This window comes from Tenrec ecaudatus, chromosome 4 (genome assembly GCF_050624435.1).
Source record: "Tenrec ecaudatus isolate mTenEca1 chromosome 4, mTenEca1.hap1, whole genome shotgun sequence".
Taxonomy (NCBI): Eukaryota; Metazoa; Chordata; class Mammalia; order Afrosoricida; family Tenrecidae; genus Tenrec; species Tenrec ecaudatus.
Window position 1 is genome coordinate 121,329,293 of NC_134533.1, and position 16,775 is coordinate 121,346,067.

The 16,775-nt window shown below is 50.9% G+C and overlaps 1 protein-coding gene across 2 annotated transcripts in view; it reads left to right on the plus strand.

The window, feature by feature from the left end:
- Window positions 1-15,428, plus strand: part of SORL1 (sortilin related receptor 1) — a 215,236-nt gene extending 199,808 nt beyond the window's left edge. For both annotated transcript variants that reach the window (XM_075546728.1, XM_075546729.1), the window contains exons 43-48: window positions 659-823; window positions 2,135-2,309; window positions 3,318-3,424; window positions 6,260-6,452; window positions 9,252-9,464; window positions 11,351-15,428. In XM_075546728.1, coding sequence (XP_075402843.1) covers window positions 659-823; window positions 2,135-2,309; window positions 3,318-3,424; window positions 6,260-6,452; window positions 9,252-9,464; window positions 11,351-11,418 — 921 coding nt within the window. In that variant the 3' untranslated portion in view covers window positions 11,419-15,428. The remainder of the gene's footprint in view (window positions 1-658; window positions 824-2,134; window positions 2,310-3,317; window positions 3,425-6,259; window positions 6,453-9,251; window positions 9,465-11,350) is intronic.
- Window positions 15,429-16,775: the final 1,347 nt, after the last annotated feature.

A 16,775-nucleotide genomic window follows, 5' to 3' on the forward strand; every position in this document is an offset into this window, starting at 1 on the left:
CAGAAGACACAGGGCGATCACAGGAGCTTCTTACAAGAAGTCTTCAGAAAATGAAAAAGATGCCCTTGTGAGGAAAAGGGCAGCAAAGCCGCACCAAGGAAGCTGGTTTATTTTTCTTCCTGACAACGCGCCTTAAGTGCATTCTGAAATGGGAGCCGGGCCTCTCCTAGGAGCAGTCTCTCTCGGCGGGGAAGAGTTAGGAAGATGCAAACACCACCTTCTCACGTTCCATACATGGAAGATGGGTCCCGAAACAATGGCGTCACAGGTTTGCTTTGGTGCTTCATAAAGGTTTCTGTGATTTGATGGCAATACTTTTCTTTACTTCCCTCATATGTGTATGCACTTAAACACACACATGTATGTCCATTTACACACATGCATATATGCATGCTGTTGTACACGCATTCATTGCGTAAGTGTGTGTACCCACTCATAGCTGGGCCTCTGTATGCACAGAACATTTCTGCGAGGAAGCCTGTGGTAAGTAAGTGAATTGGAGACTAGAGTAGGTAGGGGACGATGTTACAATTTTCTCTCTTTTTGTACTGATGTTTTACTGTGTGCAGTTGTCGCTCTTTGAATGAAGGGCCGTCTAGTAGAGATTGTCTCAGGCCTCAGACCGTGCTTATGTCTTGCGTATGTGCTTGGGCCTTAGGTCCGAGTGGTGGTGCCCTACCAGGGGCCGTCATCCGACTACGTTGTGGTAAAGATGATCCCGGACAGCAGGCTCCCACCCCGTCACCTGCATGTGGTGCACACAGGCAAGACCTCAGCTGTCATCAAATGGGAGTCCCCATACGACTCTCCCGACCAGGACTTGGTGAGCCGCCTGGCGTCCGGGAGCCTTCCTTATTCGCGGGATGGGTGGAGGGATGCAATAACGGGCAAGACATGCCAGCCTCGTGGTTGGTGCACCTACCCAGTTCTCTCCGGCTTCACAACTGACCGCCTGCTGTGGGGCCGACCCCGACTCTTGGCCACCGTCGACAGATCGGTAAAACGGTACACCGTAGAGATTCCCGGGCTGGCTTTGGTTTTTTTTTCAGGAATTGCTCGGGCAGCCTTTCTCCCACGGCCCCTCTGGGTGGTGTGGGCCCGCGGGCGTTCTTCTCAGGTGGCACGGCTTCATTATGCCTCGGTGCCTTCCGGGGCTGGCCCTCCTTCCTTGCTGTTTCTCACCTCTCCTCCCTGACCTTCTAAAGCAAGGGCCAGCAAACCAGGAACCGTGGGCCAAATACAGCCCGTTACCTTTTTTTTTCATTCTTCCTGTGAGTTCATTCTTACTGGAAGCCGGGCATGGCCATTTGTCTGCTTTTATGCTACGGGCGAAGAGTTGAGCAGTTTTGGTGAAGACCATCTGGCAAACATGGCCTGAATTATTTACTGAAAGGCCCCTTTCGGAAAAAGTTGGCTGGTCCTACTCAAAAGGATCGGAGGATGGTTCTTTCTTTCTGTCGCTTTTGGCTGCTTTTCCTCCGCCCCATGGGGTGGTTGGTTTTCACACGGGTTTACCCTGGTCAGTGGTACACTTCCTCTTGGCCCCCAACTTCTTCGTGGTGAGGAATTCTGCGGCCTTCTCTGTTTCTTGATTTCCCCCCACCTGTCTACGTGAGAATCCACGCACGGTTTTCTGATCTTCTAGAGCTAGGACTTAACACTTCCGCTCATTACCGCTTGATGGACAGTGTCCTCCCAAACGACTGCGGTGACGGGGTGATTGGAGTCGAATCCTGAATCTGGGCTTTTTTCTTGCCTGCCCCAACCCAACCACGAGCGCCATCATAAGTGTGGATGGCTCGAGAGTTGTCGTCATAAACAAAAATTGAAGTGATAACTCTGTGCACTTCTGCAAAGGAGCACTTGTTCCAAGGTGTGGCTTGCCTGGTCCACATATTTGCCAAAGGGCGAGGTCAGACTGGAGCTCACGGTCACGTGGCTATGGGCCACGTGCCCCACTGTGGGACTAGAAAGAGGGAAAGCACGTCAGGTTCCACATATTTGCCAAAGGGCAAGGTCAGACCGGGGCTCACGGTCACGTGGCTGTGGGTCACGTGCCCCACTGTGGGACTAGAAAGAGGGAAAGCACGTCAGGTTCGGCCTACCACTGATACGGTGCTTCTTCTTGCTTTAGTTTTATGCAATTGCCGTGAAAGATCTCATAAGAAAGACGGACAAGAGCTACAAAGTCAAGTCCCGCAACAGTACGGTGGAGTACACCATTAACAGGTTGGAGCCTGGAGGGAAGTACCATGTTATTGTCCAACTGGGGAACATGAGCAAAGACTCCAGTGTAAAAATCACCACAGGTAAGCGCAGGAAGGCTCAAGAGGGGCCCTTTGTCTCTGGGACAGCTCAGGGGCAAGAGGGGCAACCAGGCTCTGGGCTGCAGCGTGGTGTCCAGGCCGCCGTGGGGTGGGCATGGCCGGCGCTTCCCAAGTTCTCTGGCTCCTCATGCTTGTCTCCTCTAGTCATTTTCTAGTTTGCTAGAGGAGACAAGGAGGAAAGCCCAGGACAGTCAGAAGATTCAACTGAACGCGTGCCGCTCATTGCCTCTGGGGACTGGGTCTGAAGTGTCTGTGGGGTCCTGTGGCGATCTGAATTGTGTCCGTGGAGAGGGACCTGTGACTGGACAGTGGATTTGAGGGCTGGCTCAGCAGCCAGCTCACGTTCAGTGTGCACCGAACACTCCCAGTTCCTCGGACGGCAGCAGCAGGCAGTGTTGGCGATTTCAGCCATGGAAGCTGTGCCCTTAACAGCTGGCCGCGTGAGCGGAGTTCCTGGCCATCCTCAGCGCTCAGGCCCGTGCTCCATCTTCCTGCAGCACCGATCCCTCTGAGGCTCCTCCATCTCTGTGGACAGGGCTGAGGAGGACAGGAAGGTGGCTGGGGGCTGGAGCAGACATTCAGGTGGACGCAAGCCTGCCACAGCAGAGATACCTGGAACCACTGTCCCAGGCCTCCAGCCTCCCTCCCCTGTTGCTCCTAGACATTCTAGGACCGTAGGCTGCCCGGCTGAGCACGCTCCACTGGCTTGGTTAACGGCGTCAATGACCAGGACAAAGCAGGTGCCCAGTAAGCCATATCTGCTTTGTGCTAGATTCCATACTGGGGCTTCAAAAAGTTCATGGAAAAATGCCCTAGCTTTTCATTCCACTTTTCCACGAATTCTTGAAGCCCCCTCATACTCACCAGGATGCGGCTGGCATGTGTTTTGTGGCTTGGTTTTCGGTAACTCAGCCCTGCGAGGTGGATGTGACTGGTGGAGGTTTACAAGGGTCTCTGCTAACTGCTACCTTTTCACCTTTGAATTTGCAGCTTCACTATCGGCACCGGATGCCTTAAAAATCATAACAGAAAACGACCACGTTCTTCTGTTTTGGAAAAGTCTCGCTTTAAAAGAGAAGCTTTTTAATGAAAGCAGGGTAAGTTCCTCCCTCATTTCCCACGACTTGGGAAAACAGATCGAAATGTGACTTTAGCGGTATGCCCATTAACAGCATGCTGGCTTACAAAGAGTTAAAAAAAAGCAATAGGATCAGAAAGTGAGCCTGACAGTTAAAGACCCCTCCCAGCACACACCCCCACGAGATTGCTAATGAGTGGAATGTTTACACTGTCAGTAAAGATGCGCATCTCTACACCGAGCACTTTTTAATATTATATTTATTTGTATTTTCTTCCCCTGAAAGAAAGGGAAATGGGGTTGAGGAGGAACCCCAACCATGATTCTTGAAGCTGGGGCTTTGGGCTGGGGCTCCAAATCATCCTCAGCAAGAACCCCACCCTCCGCAGCCCTCCCGGGGCCCAGCTGCAGCTCCAGTCTCGGGGAGTTTGCTTGTCATTTCAAAGAAATGGGTGGGGAGCAAAGACTGGAAGATATTCGGGGGCAGAAGAAAACCACCTGTTTGTTGTTTTACTTGTTAAAGCCACTCACACCCAAGTCCTATATTCACAATAGGAGAGAGGGGAAGGGCAGCAGAGGCCGTGGGGGTAGATTTGCCACTTGAGTGAAATTGGCTTTGCCGGATCAACCAGAATCAAGCCAAACCCACTGCCATCAAGTCAGTGCTGACTGGTAGCAACTCCCCCATGGGTTTCCAAGACTGTAACTATTTAGTAGAGTAGAAAGCAATGTCAACAATGCTCCCTTAGAGCAGCTGGTGGTTTCAAACTGTCGACCGTGCAGATCGCAGCCCAACACATAACCACTACGCCACTAGGGCTCCTGATTACCATCAAGACAGTAGCTAAGTAAAAACCTAGTGAATTAACTATGGCCACCTGGAGGTATGACCCATGACCAGTTGTTGTCAAGTTGAACGGGCCCCATGTAGAAGCATGGGATTTTGGCTGATTTTTCCGGGAAGATCACCAGGTCTTTCTTTGGAGGCACCTCTTGGGTACACTTGCACCTTCAACCTGTTGGTTAGAAACTGAGCGCATTAACCTTTTGCATTACTTAGGGACTCTACTGGTGGCAAACTGCCCAAGTATCTAAATAGTCACCAAAAGCAGAGCTAAAGTGTCATGTGAATATTCTCACAACTCTGAGGATTCTCTCCACCTTCACAGCCACAGTTTAAAGAGTGCTTTCAAATCCATTGAGAGCATGACTACCCTTCATTTTGAAAATGCTACAGGCGGTAATGTAAGACAATTCAGCAGAGAGTAAGAGAAGAAACCATTCCATCTCATTAGTCATTTTCATACCAAAGAGTGTTTTCATTTACACTGCAAAGGCTTGGGATAGAAGACTTTTACCAGTTCTGGTTTTCTTTGGCAAAACTAGCCAAATCTGGGTTCAGATCAGCACTGCAGAGCGTGCTCGGGCTCTGCAGTGCGTCTGCGGTGGAGTGGCGGCTCTGAGGACTCGGGGCGCATAAAGCATCCATGTGCAGAGCTGCACCCTCAACACTCGCACACGAAACGGAACCACCGAAATGCCCCGGAGGACGGGCATGGAAATGAATTGCGAGTGCTCCATGTTTGTGACATTCGCAGTTTCTTCTTCCTGCCTTTGTGTGTTTTGTATTGGTCTGCCCTCAGTCGATACTAGGCCAAACATAATGCGGACTGGTTTATAAAGCACCCAGCGGACTGGGATTCCAGGCAGGTGGTATTGGAGGCCTAGGTAGGCAGCCATTTGACCTAAGGGGCCCTTTCTGGGTGGCGGAAGCCTGGGATTTAGGTTGGGCTTGCAGGTCGGTGTTCCATCCCTAAGGAGGAGTCCTAGCATGAGCAGAGATTAGCCATCTTTCCTCATCCTGGCTTGATTGTGGGTTCAGAGAATAGAGCAGGTTCGTGCAATGGGGTTAAGGTGACGAAGGCTGTCAGTGGGCCCCAGATGTGACGTGACGTCTTGTGTACATGTGCCAGGGGTTGGTAGCTGCACCACTGGCATATTGGAAACTAGCAGACAACTACAGTAACCGGTGCTGATCCAAACCAGCATCCTGGGTCGGGGCTGTCCCCAGAGTGACTTATCTTCCTGATTCCTCCCCTCCAGTGACTCACCACCCATCTGTCTCAGTGGAGGTGTAGCTTGTTGCTCTGATACTCAACAGGTTTCAGCAGAGCCTCTAGAGTGAGAGACTAGGAAGAAAGGCCTGGTGGTCTACTTCTGAAAAACCAGCCCACAGCCACTCTATGGATTAGAATGGTCTGCCCACAGCTGGTCTTGAAGGTGGTACAGGACTGGTCAGTACACCTTTGCAATGGGGGTGGGTGGTTGCCATGAATTGGAGACCAACTCAGTGGCAGCTAATGGCGACAATCCAGCTTGAACCTACCTGTAACTTTGTGTGTGTGTGCCAGAGTATTTGCTAAAATGACTTTTTAAATATACTTTTCATTTTTACTATTCAGCTCCTAAGTGGGTATGGCCATTATTTCAGACATTGAGGATGGAAAAATTCCAAGGAGCTGAATTTTCCATATCTAAATTGGATTGTAACAGGAACTAGTAGGAACCCCAGAGTGCTTTGGTTTGCTCGGTGGTTTGTGGTTGCTGGCGGCTGTCCACTCAGCCCGCTCAGCCCCTCTCCATTGGTAGCTTTGAGTTCGTGGCTGCGGCCACGTTATCAAACCGTCTCCTTGAGAGTTTCCGCTTCCTCGTGGACCCTCCACTTGACAAAGCACCTTAGCATCCATCAAACCTTGCTCAGGGAGGCCAGGCACATACAGGCGCATCAGCAGTGACAGGGCCAAGCTCCTTACTCAGCTCAGCGTCCTGAGCCTCTCCCTGTGTCTGTTTGCAGGGCTACCAGGTACACATGTTTGATAGTGCCATGAACCTCTCCGCTTACCTTGGAAACACCACGGACAATTTCTTTAAAATCTCCAATCTGAAGATGGGTCATAACTATACTTTCACTGTCCAAGCAAGATGCCTCTTCGGCAGCCAGCTCTGTGGGGAGCCTGCTGTCCTGCTCTATGATGACTTGGGAACTGGTGAGTATCTTTCTTCAGCTTTGGGGGGCATCGCAGGGGGGCATGTAGCTTGATGAACACGTGTCTCCCCCAAACACATTCAAATAGAAAACCATTTGGAAACCCTTTTAATCGATTACCGATTGGTTTGATTAAAACCAATACTGATTGCTGAGCCAGGCATGGTAAGTGGAGCTGGGATTACAAAGGCACCGTACCCTGACTATAAAGCAGTGCCATGGGGGGCTGGGGGGAGAGGCAAGGCTCGAACAGATGAGTAGGTCTCCTCCCCTGCCTGGTAGCTCAGAGCCCCTTTCTATCGGCCTCAGATCAAGGCCTGAATTGGCCTGGGATCTGTATCTTGCAGACGGTCAGTGATTTGGGTTGTGGGTTGGGACCACGGTGTTTCTGCAGTTCTCTCATCCCAGCTTGGCCAGGCTTTCAATAACCCTCCTGCCACAGGGCCCTTCGTTCTCTTGACGGCACGCCACAGAACCGGGCAGGTAGGCGGTTCATCTGGGAGTTGAATGCTTCATTTCATGATGCTTCCCAAGGCGTATCCTCGGGGAGTCAACCTGCAAAGGGGCAAGACTGCAAACCGCAGCCCCTTGGAGAGCCCCGGGCTCTGCGAGTGTCTTAGAGACTCTGAGACCAAAATTCTCGTCACGCCCTTGTTCCCCGTAAACCCGTGCTGCCCTGTGGAGACCGATGCCTGGTGGCCCCAGGTGTGCAGACTAGAACTGCTCTCCTTCGGCTTTTCAGAGGGAAGTCACCAGACTTTTCTTCCAGTTGTCCTCTGGGTGGGTTTGAACAGTCGACCTGTTGGTTAGTAATCAAACCCATAACCTTTTGTACCATTCAGGGGTTACAGTACCTAAATAGAGTCCCCTTTTTAAGCAAGAGCAGTTGGCAGCCTGTGAAGCAGACTCTGGGACCAGTTGACAGCCATCTTCATCTAACCGTTATTGTCTCGGATAGGCCTCTAGACCCGTGTCTTGTCCTTGGTGTACTCATTCCTCTTGTGGTGGGCGGAGGAGCTCACTAAATCACCCACCAAGATGGTTCCCTTGTTGCTGCTTCAGCCTAGAGCCAAACCAAAGCCAAACTCACTGCCACTGAGTGCAGGGTGACTCTATGGGCGGGGTAGAACTGCCCCTGTGAGTTTGAGACTGTACCTGTTTATGGGAGTAGAAAGCCCCTTCTTCCTACTGAGGAGCACCTGGTGGTTTTGAACTATTGACCTTGTGGCTCGCAGCCCAACCCATAGCCACTGCGCCACCAGGACTGCTGAAGCAGGCCCCTTGCATTCCCACTGCTGAGTAACGGAAGGCTGGGGCTAAGTATTAAGTTAGATTTTGCCCGAGGTGGGATCTCGCTTCATTCTTCTGTTGGAATTTAAACAAGTAAATGCAAATAAAGAAATGGCTATCAAACTATTTGATTGCCCTCAACAGGAGCGGCTGCTCTCTTGCCTTGGTCTTTACAAGTTCTTACCTGGGGAGGGAGGGGCTGCCTGCCTGGAGACAACCTCATGGAATCTTAAAGAACATTCAGCAACAACAGCACTGCCAGGGAGTCAGTTGCAGCTCACAGTGACCCTGGCCCAGCATTTCCAAGGCTAGATCTTTATGGTGGTGGATTGCTTCATCGCTCTCTCCCAGGGTGTTGAGTGGGTTAGACCTGCTTACCGGGCAGTTAGCGGCCCAGTGCTCAGCACAGGACACCAACCAGACTCCTTCACGGAGCCCTCGACCCAGGAAGGTGTGGTCCGGCCTCAGTCAAGAACTGCCCCGGGCTTTCCTTTGTCCCCGCCTCAGCCTCAGCCTCTTTGCAGGCTTTTTCTGACAGCAGAAGTCTCTCTCTGTGATCTCCTTGTGGTCCCTGCGATCCACAGGCTCAGCCATGTGAAGCCGCCAGCTCTTCTGAGGGGCTGAAAGACTGGGCTTTCTACTCGGGGTAAACATTACAGCCTTGGAAACCCACAGGGGGTCGCTGTGAGTCAGCACTGACTTGACTCGGGGTTGGCCCCCAAACCAACAGGGTGTGACATGGCTCTACAGCCTCTGTGGCACAAATCAATCCCTAAATAGGGGCTCCATCGAGACAAGGGTACAGGGCGGGCTGCTGTGGGCATTAAGAGGGTTGGCAAAGCGCTTTGAAAATGCTGTGTGCACAGAAAAGGCCCGTCTCTCTCTCCCTTGTTTAAGTTAAAAGATAAAACCCCATGAGCTGTTAAGGCAGTTTTCTAGTAAAGGAGGCTCGTCTCACTTAATGGAGCTTCAGGTAATTGCAGTTCCGAGTGACTTTGGTGCCAAGTAGGGGAGAATAATTGCAACCCCGTTAATTAGTGGTCGGATTTCACATCCTCTTAGGCAAGGCAAGCAAGTGGGCTTCAGTAATCATGCTAATGAAATCGATGCCGATACCCCCACAAAGGTCGCCCTTCCAGAGATTATCTGGATAACGCACAGGCAGCGATGTGGAGTCTAATGTCATTACCGTGTTGGCACACGGCAGTGCCCGTGGCGTGCAGCCTCCGCATGGACAGAGAACACATTCCAGACAGCGACTCGCGCGTGCCAGGGCAGAAGCGCACTCCTCCGGGATTTCAGGGACTGGGGTCTCAGAAGCAGACCACCAGGCCTTTCTTCTGAGTCATCTCAGGGACCCGTTTAATTAACTGCCCAGCATGCCAATTATCAGTCCCACCTGGGGAGTCAGCCTAGGTAGCTGTGGCGCATGCGTGCTGTGTGGTGGGCGGGGCGCTTGGTTCAGCGTCCTAAGGCCAGGAGCTGATTGGTTCAAGTCTTGCCTTGGCAGGTGCAGACCCGGCCGCATTTCAGGCTGCCAGATCTACGGACGTGGCTGCAGTGGTAGTGCCCATCTTGTTCCTGATCCTGCTGAGCCTGGGCGTCGGGTTTGCCATCCTCTACACAAAGCATCGGAGGCTACAGAGCAGCTTCACCGCTTTTGCCAACAGCCACTACAGCTCCAGGCTGGGCTCAGCCATCTTCTCCTCCGGGGATGACCTGGGTCAGTGGGGCTGGGGAAGTTGGCTCTGGCTCCCAGGGGGAAACCACACGAAGGCAGGGACTAGACTAGGAAGCCCCGACCTTCCACCAGTGACCCTACGGCTTTGGGGAAATCTAGGAGGAGCTCTCAGCTGTGAGCTTTCCCCAAATTAAGATACCAACAGTCTCTTGGACAGTGTCTTAGCCACCTACTGCAGCCATCACAAAGAGCACAGAATGGGTGGCTTTCCAGAGCAGACAGCCTCACCGGTCCAGGACCCTCCACATCCAGACATCAGTTCAGGGGGAGGATCCTTTCTTGCAGGAGGCCTGGGTGTCTGTGAGCTTTCCTGCACTTGAAGGCGTGTTCCACCTGGTCTTTCACCGTGTGTGTGTGTGTGTGTGTGTGTGTGTGTGTGTCTCTCTCTCTCTCTCTCTTTCTCTGCCAGTCATCCATTTTGTAAGACACTGCTCAGAGTGATCCACCCTCCTCAAGCCTGACCCAGAAACATCAAAGAGGAGAACCCCTATTTCCTATCTCATGGGGTCACAAATTCAATCCATAGCATACAGGGAGCAATTTTATGGAAGAACTGGTAGGAGCTTCCCTTGTACAGGAAGATTCGCCAGGGGAATCCTGAGTTAGAATCCTCTGGAAGTGCTGGAAGGTTCCAAGATCTCCATCTTGCTCTTGTCCTGTGCAGACCCCGCACCTCTCTGGGGGTCCTGAGGTTGTGTGTTATCTGGACAGACCCTGTGTGGTGGCGTGGAGAGGTGCTCCACAGGGTTCCCTGTTCGGACGCCACAGGGCAGCTGGTGGGTTTGAACTGCTGACCTTTGGGTCAGCAGCTCAGTGCTTACCACTGTGCCACCTGGACTCCTGAAGGTCCTGGGTCAGAGAAAAAGTCTTGCTCTCCCAGTCTCCTCCTATCAAAGGATGCCCTTTCCGTCTTGCTTTCCTTCCTTGCAGTCTCCCCAAGCATTCTTTCTTTATGTCAGCAGCGTGTCGCTTGGGAAGAAGGAAGTCGTCTTCTCAGCAATATCTGAATATTCAGACTGTGGTTAAACACTTTTCATAAAATGGGCACCTTAAAGGCTTCTTCCTAAGCTCAGCATGAGTTCACATGTTCTTGTTTCAATGGAACTCGTTGCAATGACTGTTTCTTTTGTTCATAAAGACGTATCTGCCTTCCCGTGGACTGATCATGGCTGTCTGCTCTGCTCCCTTTCCTCTTTGTTTTCCTTCCTCCCTTCCTTCCTTCCTTCCTTCCTTCCTTCCTTCCTTCCTTCCTTCCTTCCTTCCTTCCTTCCTAAGCAAGCGCCTGGGCTGGCAGGAGCTGGGCTGTGGAGTACTGGTTACTTCTCTGTAGGGACACCCTGTAGCAATCGCTGAACATGGATTTCCACCCAGTTTCACAGCATGATCCCAGGGGCCCTGGGTCCAGGAACCACTAGCCAGGGAAGCTGTCCCCCAAAAGCTTTCCCTCCAAGATCCCTTTTCTAAGACAGGTGTGGATTCAAAGGGGAAGCAGTCAGTGAAGTCAACCGTGTGAATGTAAGGTGTGGGTCACCCAAACAGGAGAACCCAAACCAAGTTTAGCTTGTGGGGTAGGTGCCTGAGATTCTTCTTCCTGAAAGACATGCTTCCCTTCTTTGGCTACCAGAAGAACCAGGTTGGCCACTCATTGATGGGGGGTGGGGGGGAGAAGAGGGCCCGAGAGTAGTGGAGGGTAGCTGGGCCAGGCTTCACAATAGATAGTCAGGCTTAGCTATCTGTGTCATTGACATTTCTCCTTGAGAGCTGAGATGAAGGGGTTGGGGCGGGTGGGGAAGGGGGACAGATGGGTGGGTGGGGTGCCTGGCGAATATGGATTGGAACTCACCTCAACATGACTGTTTTGCCTTTAGGAGAGGATGATGAAGATGCTCCTATGATAACTGGATTTTCGGATGACGTCCCCATGGTGATAGCCTGAAAGACCTTCCTCCTTAGAAACCAAATGGTGTAAATGTTTTATTTGATATAGTTGATGGTTTATTTTAAAAGAGGCACTTTGAGTTGCAATATGTTATTTTTATATGGGCCACAAACAAAACAAAACAAAAACCCATAAAACCGAACAATGACAAAAAAAAGATGCAAATAAATAAACTTTGTAGGTAATCAACTGTGAACTTCAAACCAGGTTGATTTTAGTAACCAAATTGCTTTGCTTTGTCATTAATGTCGTCTTACAGGGCTGTGCTGGGCATGCTGTTAAGTCTGTGAGGTCATTTTGGTTCAGTGAATTGGCCTTTTTTATTTTTCTAAGACACAGAAATGTATTAAATAAAATCTTCAAGAGGGACTGATGGACAGGATCTCTCTCCTTGAAGGTGTGATCAGATTGTACATTTTGTTTGGATTTAGTTTCTACTGGAAGGGTTTGGGTATGCTGTGGGGGGAGGCTCCTTTGTATTACTGTGTTAATTTGGGGGACTCTGTTTAAAGCCAGCTGTCAGCAGTATCTGACACTGCTCATGGGACGAGCCTCTCGCCCGAGGGAGGGGAGGGGTCCTCAAAAGTTGCCATTCCAGAGCAGGCCACTTTTATTCACTTCCATGTCACAGGATGGTGTCCGATAGGGAGGAGACATCAGGGAGCCATTGCTCGATTCCAGCTCCACTGAGCGGCAGCCTGGGAAGCCCTGCAAGCCAGCAGCTTCCTTTCCCCCTATTAATTGGTGACTCTCAGTGTCTGTGCAAGATGTAGCGTTGGAAGCTAGGAGATGCTACCATCGATTAAGCCACACCGGTGTCTAATTGTCGCTGCAGAACACTTGTCTGCGGAAGGAGTTGCAGATCTGTGTGACTCACAGATACACTGGCAAGCATAGTTCCTACGTTTTCCACTTTAGATTCTTTGTTAATATGAATTTGCCACTGAGGAATCTCGAATGTGAAATTTTGTATGTGTGTTGTGGTTGCCACTTCCTGTCCTGGAACCCATGCTGATCGCTGCACTTGTTTGGAATTGGGTCAGTGCCTTCTTTCCCAAGCCTTGTTTTTGCTTTTTTTTCTTCCACCTTCCCTGCGCCTACCTCCACCCGTCTGAAGAGAAAGTGCCGCTCACTGTCACAGAACTAGAAGAACTCGACACAGTTGAACCCACTGAATTCAGTTAACCATCGCGGCGGCGGCTGTGCTTTCTCTTCTCCCTTTCAGATGCCACCCTAGGTTCGCATCCTGGCCGGTTGGAGCTTAGAGGGACCCGCTGTGGCCAGCACCTGCCCTTCATAAAGACACAGCGCTGGGCCGGTGTTGTGATTGACTGTGCCTCTCCCGAAACACCTCCCGGCTGGGACGCAGGGAGCTCTGGGAATGTTCCAAAGCCACACCTCTCAATAAGTACCCTTTATATGCAAACCTTGTGAACCCGCCTACCCTTAGATGCAGACGCAGTGCATCACCTTCTCAAGTATTTGGTGTCTTTAAACCAAAAAGATCATTCTTGGGTGATATCATAGTTGTGTTCCTCATAAGAATTGTTTAGAGGTAGGAGGGGAGAGCTAATTACGTTTTTGAGGCATTTTTGCGTGTGTGTGTGTGTGCGCGTGGGACATTTTATTTATTTAATTTTCAATGAGTACTATTTAAACTATCAACATTTAGTATGTCATGTGGATAGGGCTCTCTCTCTCCCTCTCTCTTTCTCCGAATGCAGCCTCGTGGTGGTCACGGGGAGCCTGCTTCCAGCACAGTTCCTCTTCCTCCCCATCTCTCTCCTTTGGAAAATATGTTTAAAGACTGGAAGTTCCTTGGCTTTATCTTGACTTGTCTAAGAGTTCACTGTAAGACTCAAGCCCTGGGCACACTCGCCTGCCCCAACCCTGCCTTCATATGTTCTTTCAATAGCTGAAAGGTGAAATCGTCTGGTGGAGGGCAAGGCATCTCATGCAACCATTCTGTTTCTTCCTTTTCAGCCAACTTTTGGATGGCATTTGTCAAAACTGGTGTAAAAGGCTGGGAGGCGTTGCGATTCTTCCACAGGTGAGCTGGGAGCAGAGCCGTCTCCAGCTGCCGACACCAGCTCCAGTTACCAGTGCCTCCCAAAGCTTTGGGCTCCGTCCCGTGTCTCCCGGCCAGCGCCTCTCCCCTTGGAAAATGCCACTGTGCTGTTTGAGAAAAAGCAGCCTTTTAGGGCTAGAATATTTTAGATACACAGAAGAGCTAAGTTCCTGCAGACTCGATAGATGCAGCTATGTGTAAATTGTATATTTTTTAATGAACTTTTGGAAGCACGCACTCTTTCCCCCTTCTGTTGTCGTGCTGTGGGGTGGTGATGGAGAGTAGAGGTGCTGTCTGTAGCGTCCCCGAGTTGGCGTGAAAATAATGGTAGGGAAGGAAAAGGAGAAAAATATTCAGCCTTCGGAGGGGACCAAATCATTGCCTACACTGTGACCAGCCGGAGCTCCTCGTGGTTTATGAAGAAGGGACTTGGAGATGCCACCGCTGAAGGGCTCACTGCCTCCCAGGGTACCTGAGCGTATCTGACGCCCCATCCACACGGACCCCGTGGCCACTCCAAGGCCACAGGAGTGACACAAGTGGGGAACCTGTGTATGAGCTTTCTCTGGAAGCTGATGCATCTCCTTTACGTAGTATTGCTGCCCCTCGAGCTTTGTGTGAAACCAGGTGTCAAGGCTAAAATGAACGAGTAGCGTTCTCCAGAAGATTCCAGGGCGGCTGCACAGACCTGCTTGCAGCCCGGGGAGGAGCGCCTGCAGCGACCAGCTGCCCTGTCGAGCTGGAGAATCCGTTCTGATGCTGGGTAACAAGTTGACGCATCTTCGCTTGGGACAGGGGCATGGTGTCTGGGGCCCAGTTCCATCTCTGGTAGCATCAGGTACGGGCGTTTGGATGGAACAGCCGTCGAGCCTGCAAGGTGCACTCTCTCCCTGCCCAGCACGTGTGGCCCATAGGTTCAGATCTGCTGGACAGTTTAGTACTGCAGCGTTTCCTCAAAGCAACAGGCATTTTGAGGACGCCTGGGGATGGCTTGGAGCGGCCTAGTAGAGATAAACGCCTGCTTATCCTTTGGGGAGTCCTGCCTGCAGATCCACTCAGTAGTCCCTCAGGTCGTTAGACTGTCTGTCCAGAACCTCCTCAAGGGAGGGGAGGGCTCGCCATCCTTCCTGCCAGCTTTGCTCAGTCACTTACATGGGAAGGGGTGGGGAGGAAAACCCGAGAACGGTTTCCCTCGTGTTGGTAGAGACTTGGGGATCCCTGATGGGGAGATGGCGGCCTCTAGCCAAACTGGGCACCACGCCCATATTGCTGTTAGGGATTGACTTTCAACCCGCAGAACTTCACTTCCTCACTTACGTGGGGGCTGTGTCTTGGCTTTCCCATGATGTTATTTTTTTTTAACTGGAGTGTGTGCTGCCTTTCAGGTACAATTTTTTGTGTAAGAAAAGCCAGTGCATTACGTTTATATAGACTACTTTCTATGCAAGACTGATGTGGACTAGCTAGCTAGAGGGTTGTGTCGTTGGGGACAGGGACACTGTGTTATTCAGAAGCGGCTCCACCGCTGGTCATGGCTTGAGGGGAGGATGGGTTTTCCATATGCTTCTGCCCACTACTAACATTGAGCAGCCATATTCCAAATGGAATCACCACAGCCAAGGACCCGAGAGTGGTAATGTATTCGTTTCAATGGAAGCTGCATGAGTGCCGATGCGGACCATTTTTCTCGGATATTCCATGTCACTGCTCATCAGAAGACTCTCGTTAGGAATTATTAGAAACGAGGCAAAATCGAAAGTCTTTGCCACAAAACACAGGCCTACTCTGCTCTTGTTTAAAATGAATCACTGTATACTTCTCTCCAAAGTGAAATTGGGTATTTTTCATTTTGATTGCCTTGATAAGTTTCCAGATCACTGATTTCTGCTGAAGATTTTACTATATTGTTGCAAAATTTAAGATGATTTTTTTTGGTCTCAATGTCAACCTTTTTCACTAAATAAAAAATTTAACTGGTTCAAGAAAACCTCTATTTACGAATCTGCTCTCTCGGTGTCTTGTGTCGTTCTTTTGAGTGCAGTAAGGCTGGGGGGTGCGGTCTCTGAGCACCGTGTGGCTGGTCTGACTTACAAGATGCCTACTTTGCAGATGAGAGAGCACTGACATGGAGCGGGTCTGTGATGAACAAGCTGGTCCCAGGTCGGGCATCGGTGAAGCACACAGTGCCCTCTTTGTGTTGGCTGCGGAGTGGGGAGCGGTTGGCTGTTGCTCTGAAGTAAATGGAATTCTTCCACAGGGGCGGGGAATGAACTGGCTCCTTTAAAGCTGTAGCTATTTGCTGAAAGAGAATTTGTAAAGAAGGCAGTTTTCAAATCTAAGAGAAGAAAAAACAGTGGGAGACATGTGGTAGAGCGTTCAGGAGGTCTCCGCAGATTGCCAGGGTGGGGGGAGGCGTCAGGGGGTGCTGGCTTATTGACATTAACAGGTATTCGCTGCTGCCCTTGTTTAGATAGACCAGAATAAAACTCAGAAGTATCATCCTCCCCTTTTATAGATGTTTAAAGTCGGGGAGAGGGGCAGAGGGTAAATAATTTGTATGGAGAACCCCAGGCGATAAAACAAGCCTGCAGGTATGTATGCTTTGTTACCAGAAATCTCAACAGCACGTTGGTAGTGCTGACCTTCAGTCCTGTGTCACACTGTCTCGTGTGCCCAGTGTGAGAAAGAGGCACAGTGCAGCACATTGCTGCCAGCTGAGAGTGAGCACCTATGGGTGCTAGGCCTCCTGGGCAAACGTGCCTGCGCTGGACCTGCCAACAAGGAACCCGTGGCCATGGCCGTGACCTTGGAGCTCCGCGTGTGTCAGTGCTGAACTTTGCTCCACAGGGTTGTCAGTTGACCCAAATTCCAACTTTTAGTAAAAACTGTGCTACAAACGGACCAGCTGTGGCCCAGGTATAGGTTCATCTCTCACAGGCAAACACTGGCCAAGCTCCGGAGAGGTGTGCCGCCCCTTAATGTCCATGTCACTTAGAATGTTGCCCCAGGAAACCAGTCACGACAAGAGCTGCTCGGGGCGCATGGACAGGGAGCAGCTGCCCACTGAGAGGTGAATGGCCTGGCAGGCCAGAACACATCTGCCCGTCCGAACCGAGGACTGATTCCTTGGGTGTCCATGCGTTCCCGATTCACGTTCCAACACCGAAAATTTCCAGAATTGAACATGTTTTTTCCATGAGAAATAATGGAAAATTGGTACTGAGGCCCACAAATTACACTTATAAATTCACTATGGAAGCTCTTAGCCTCGCATAGCGCTGTCTTG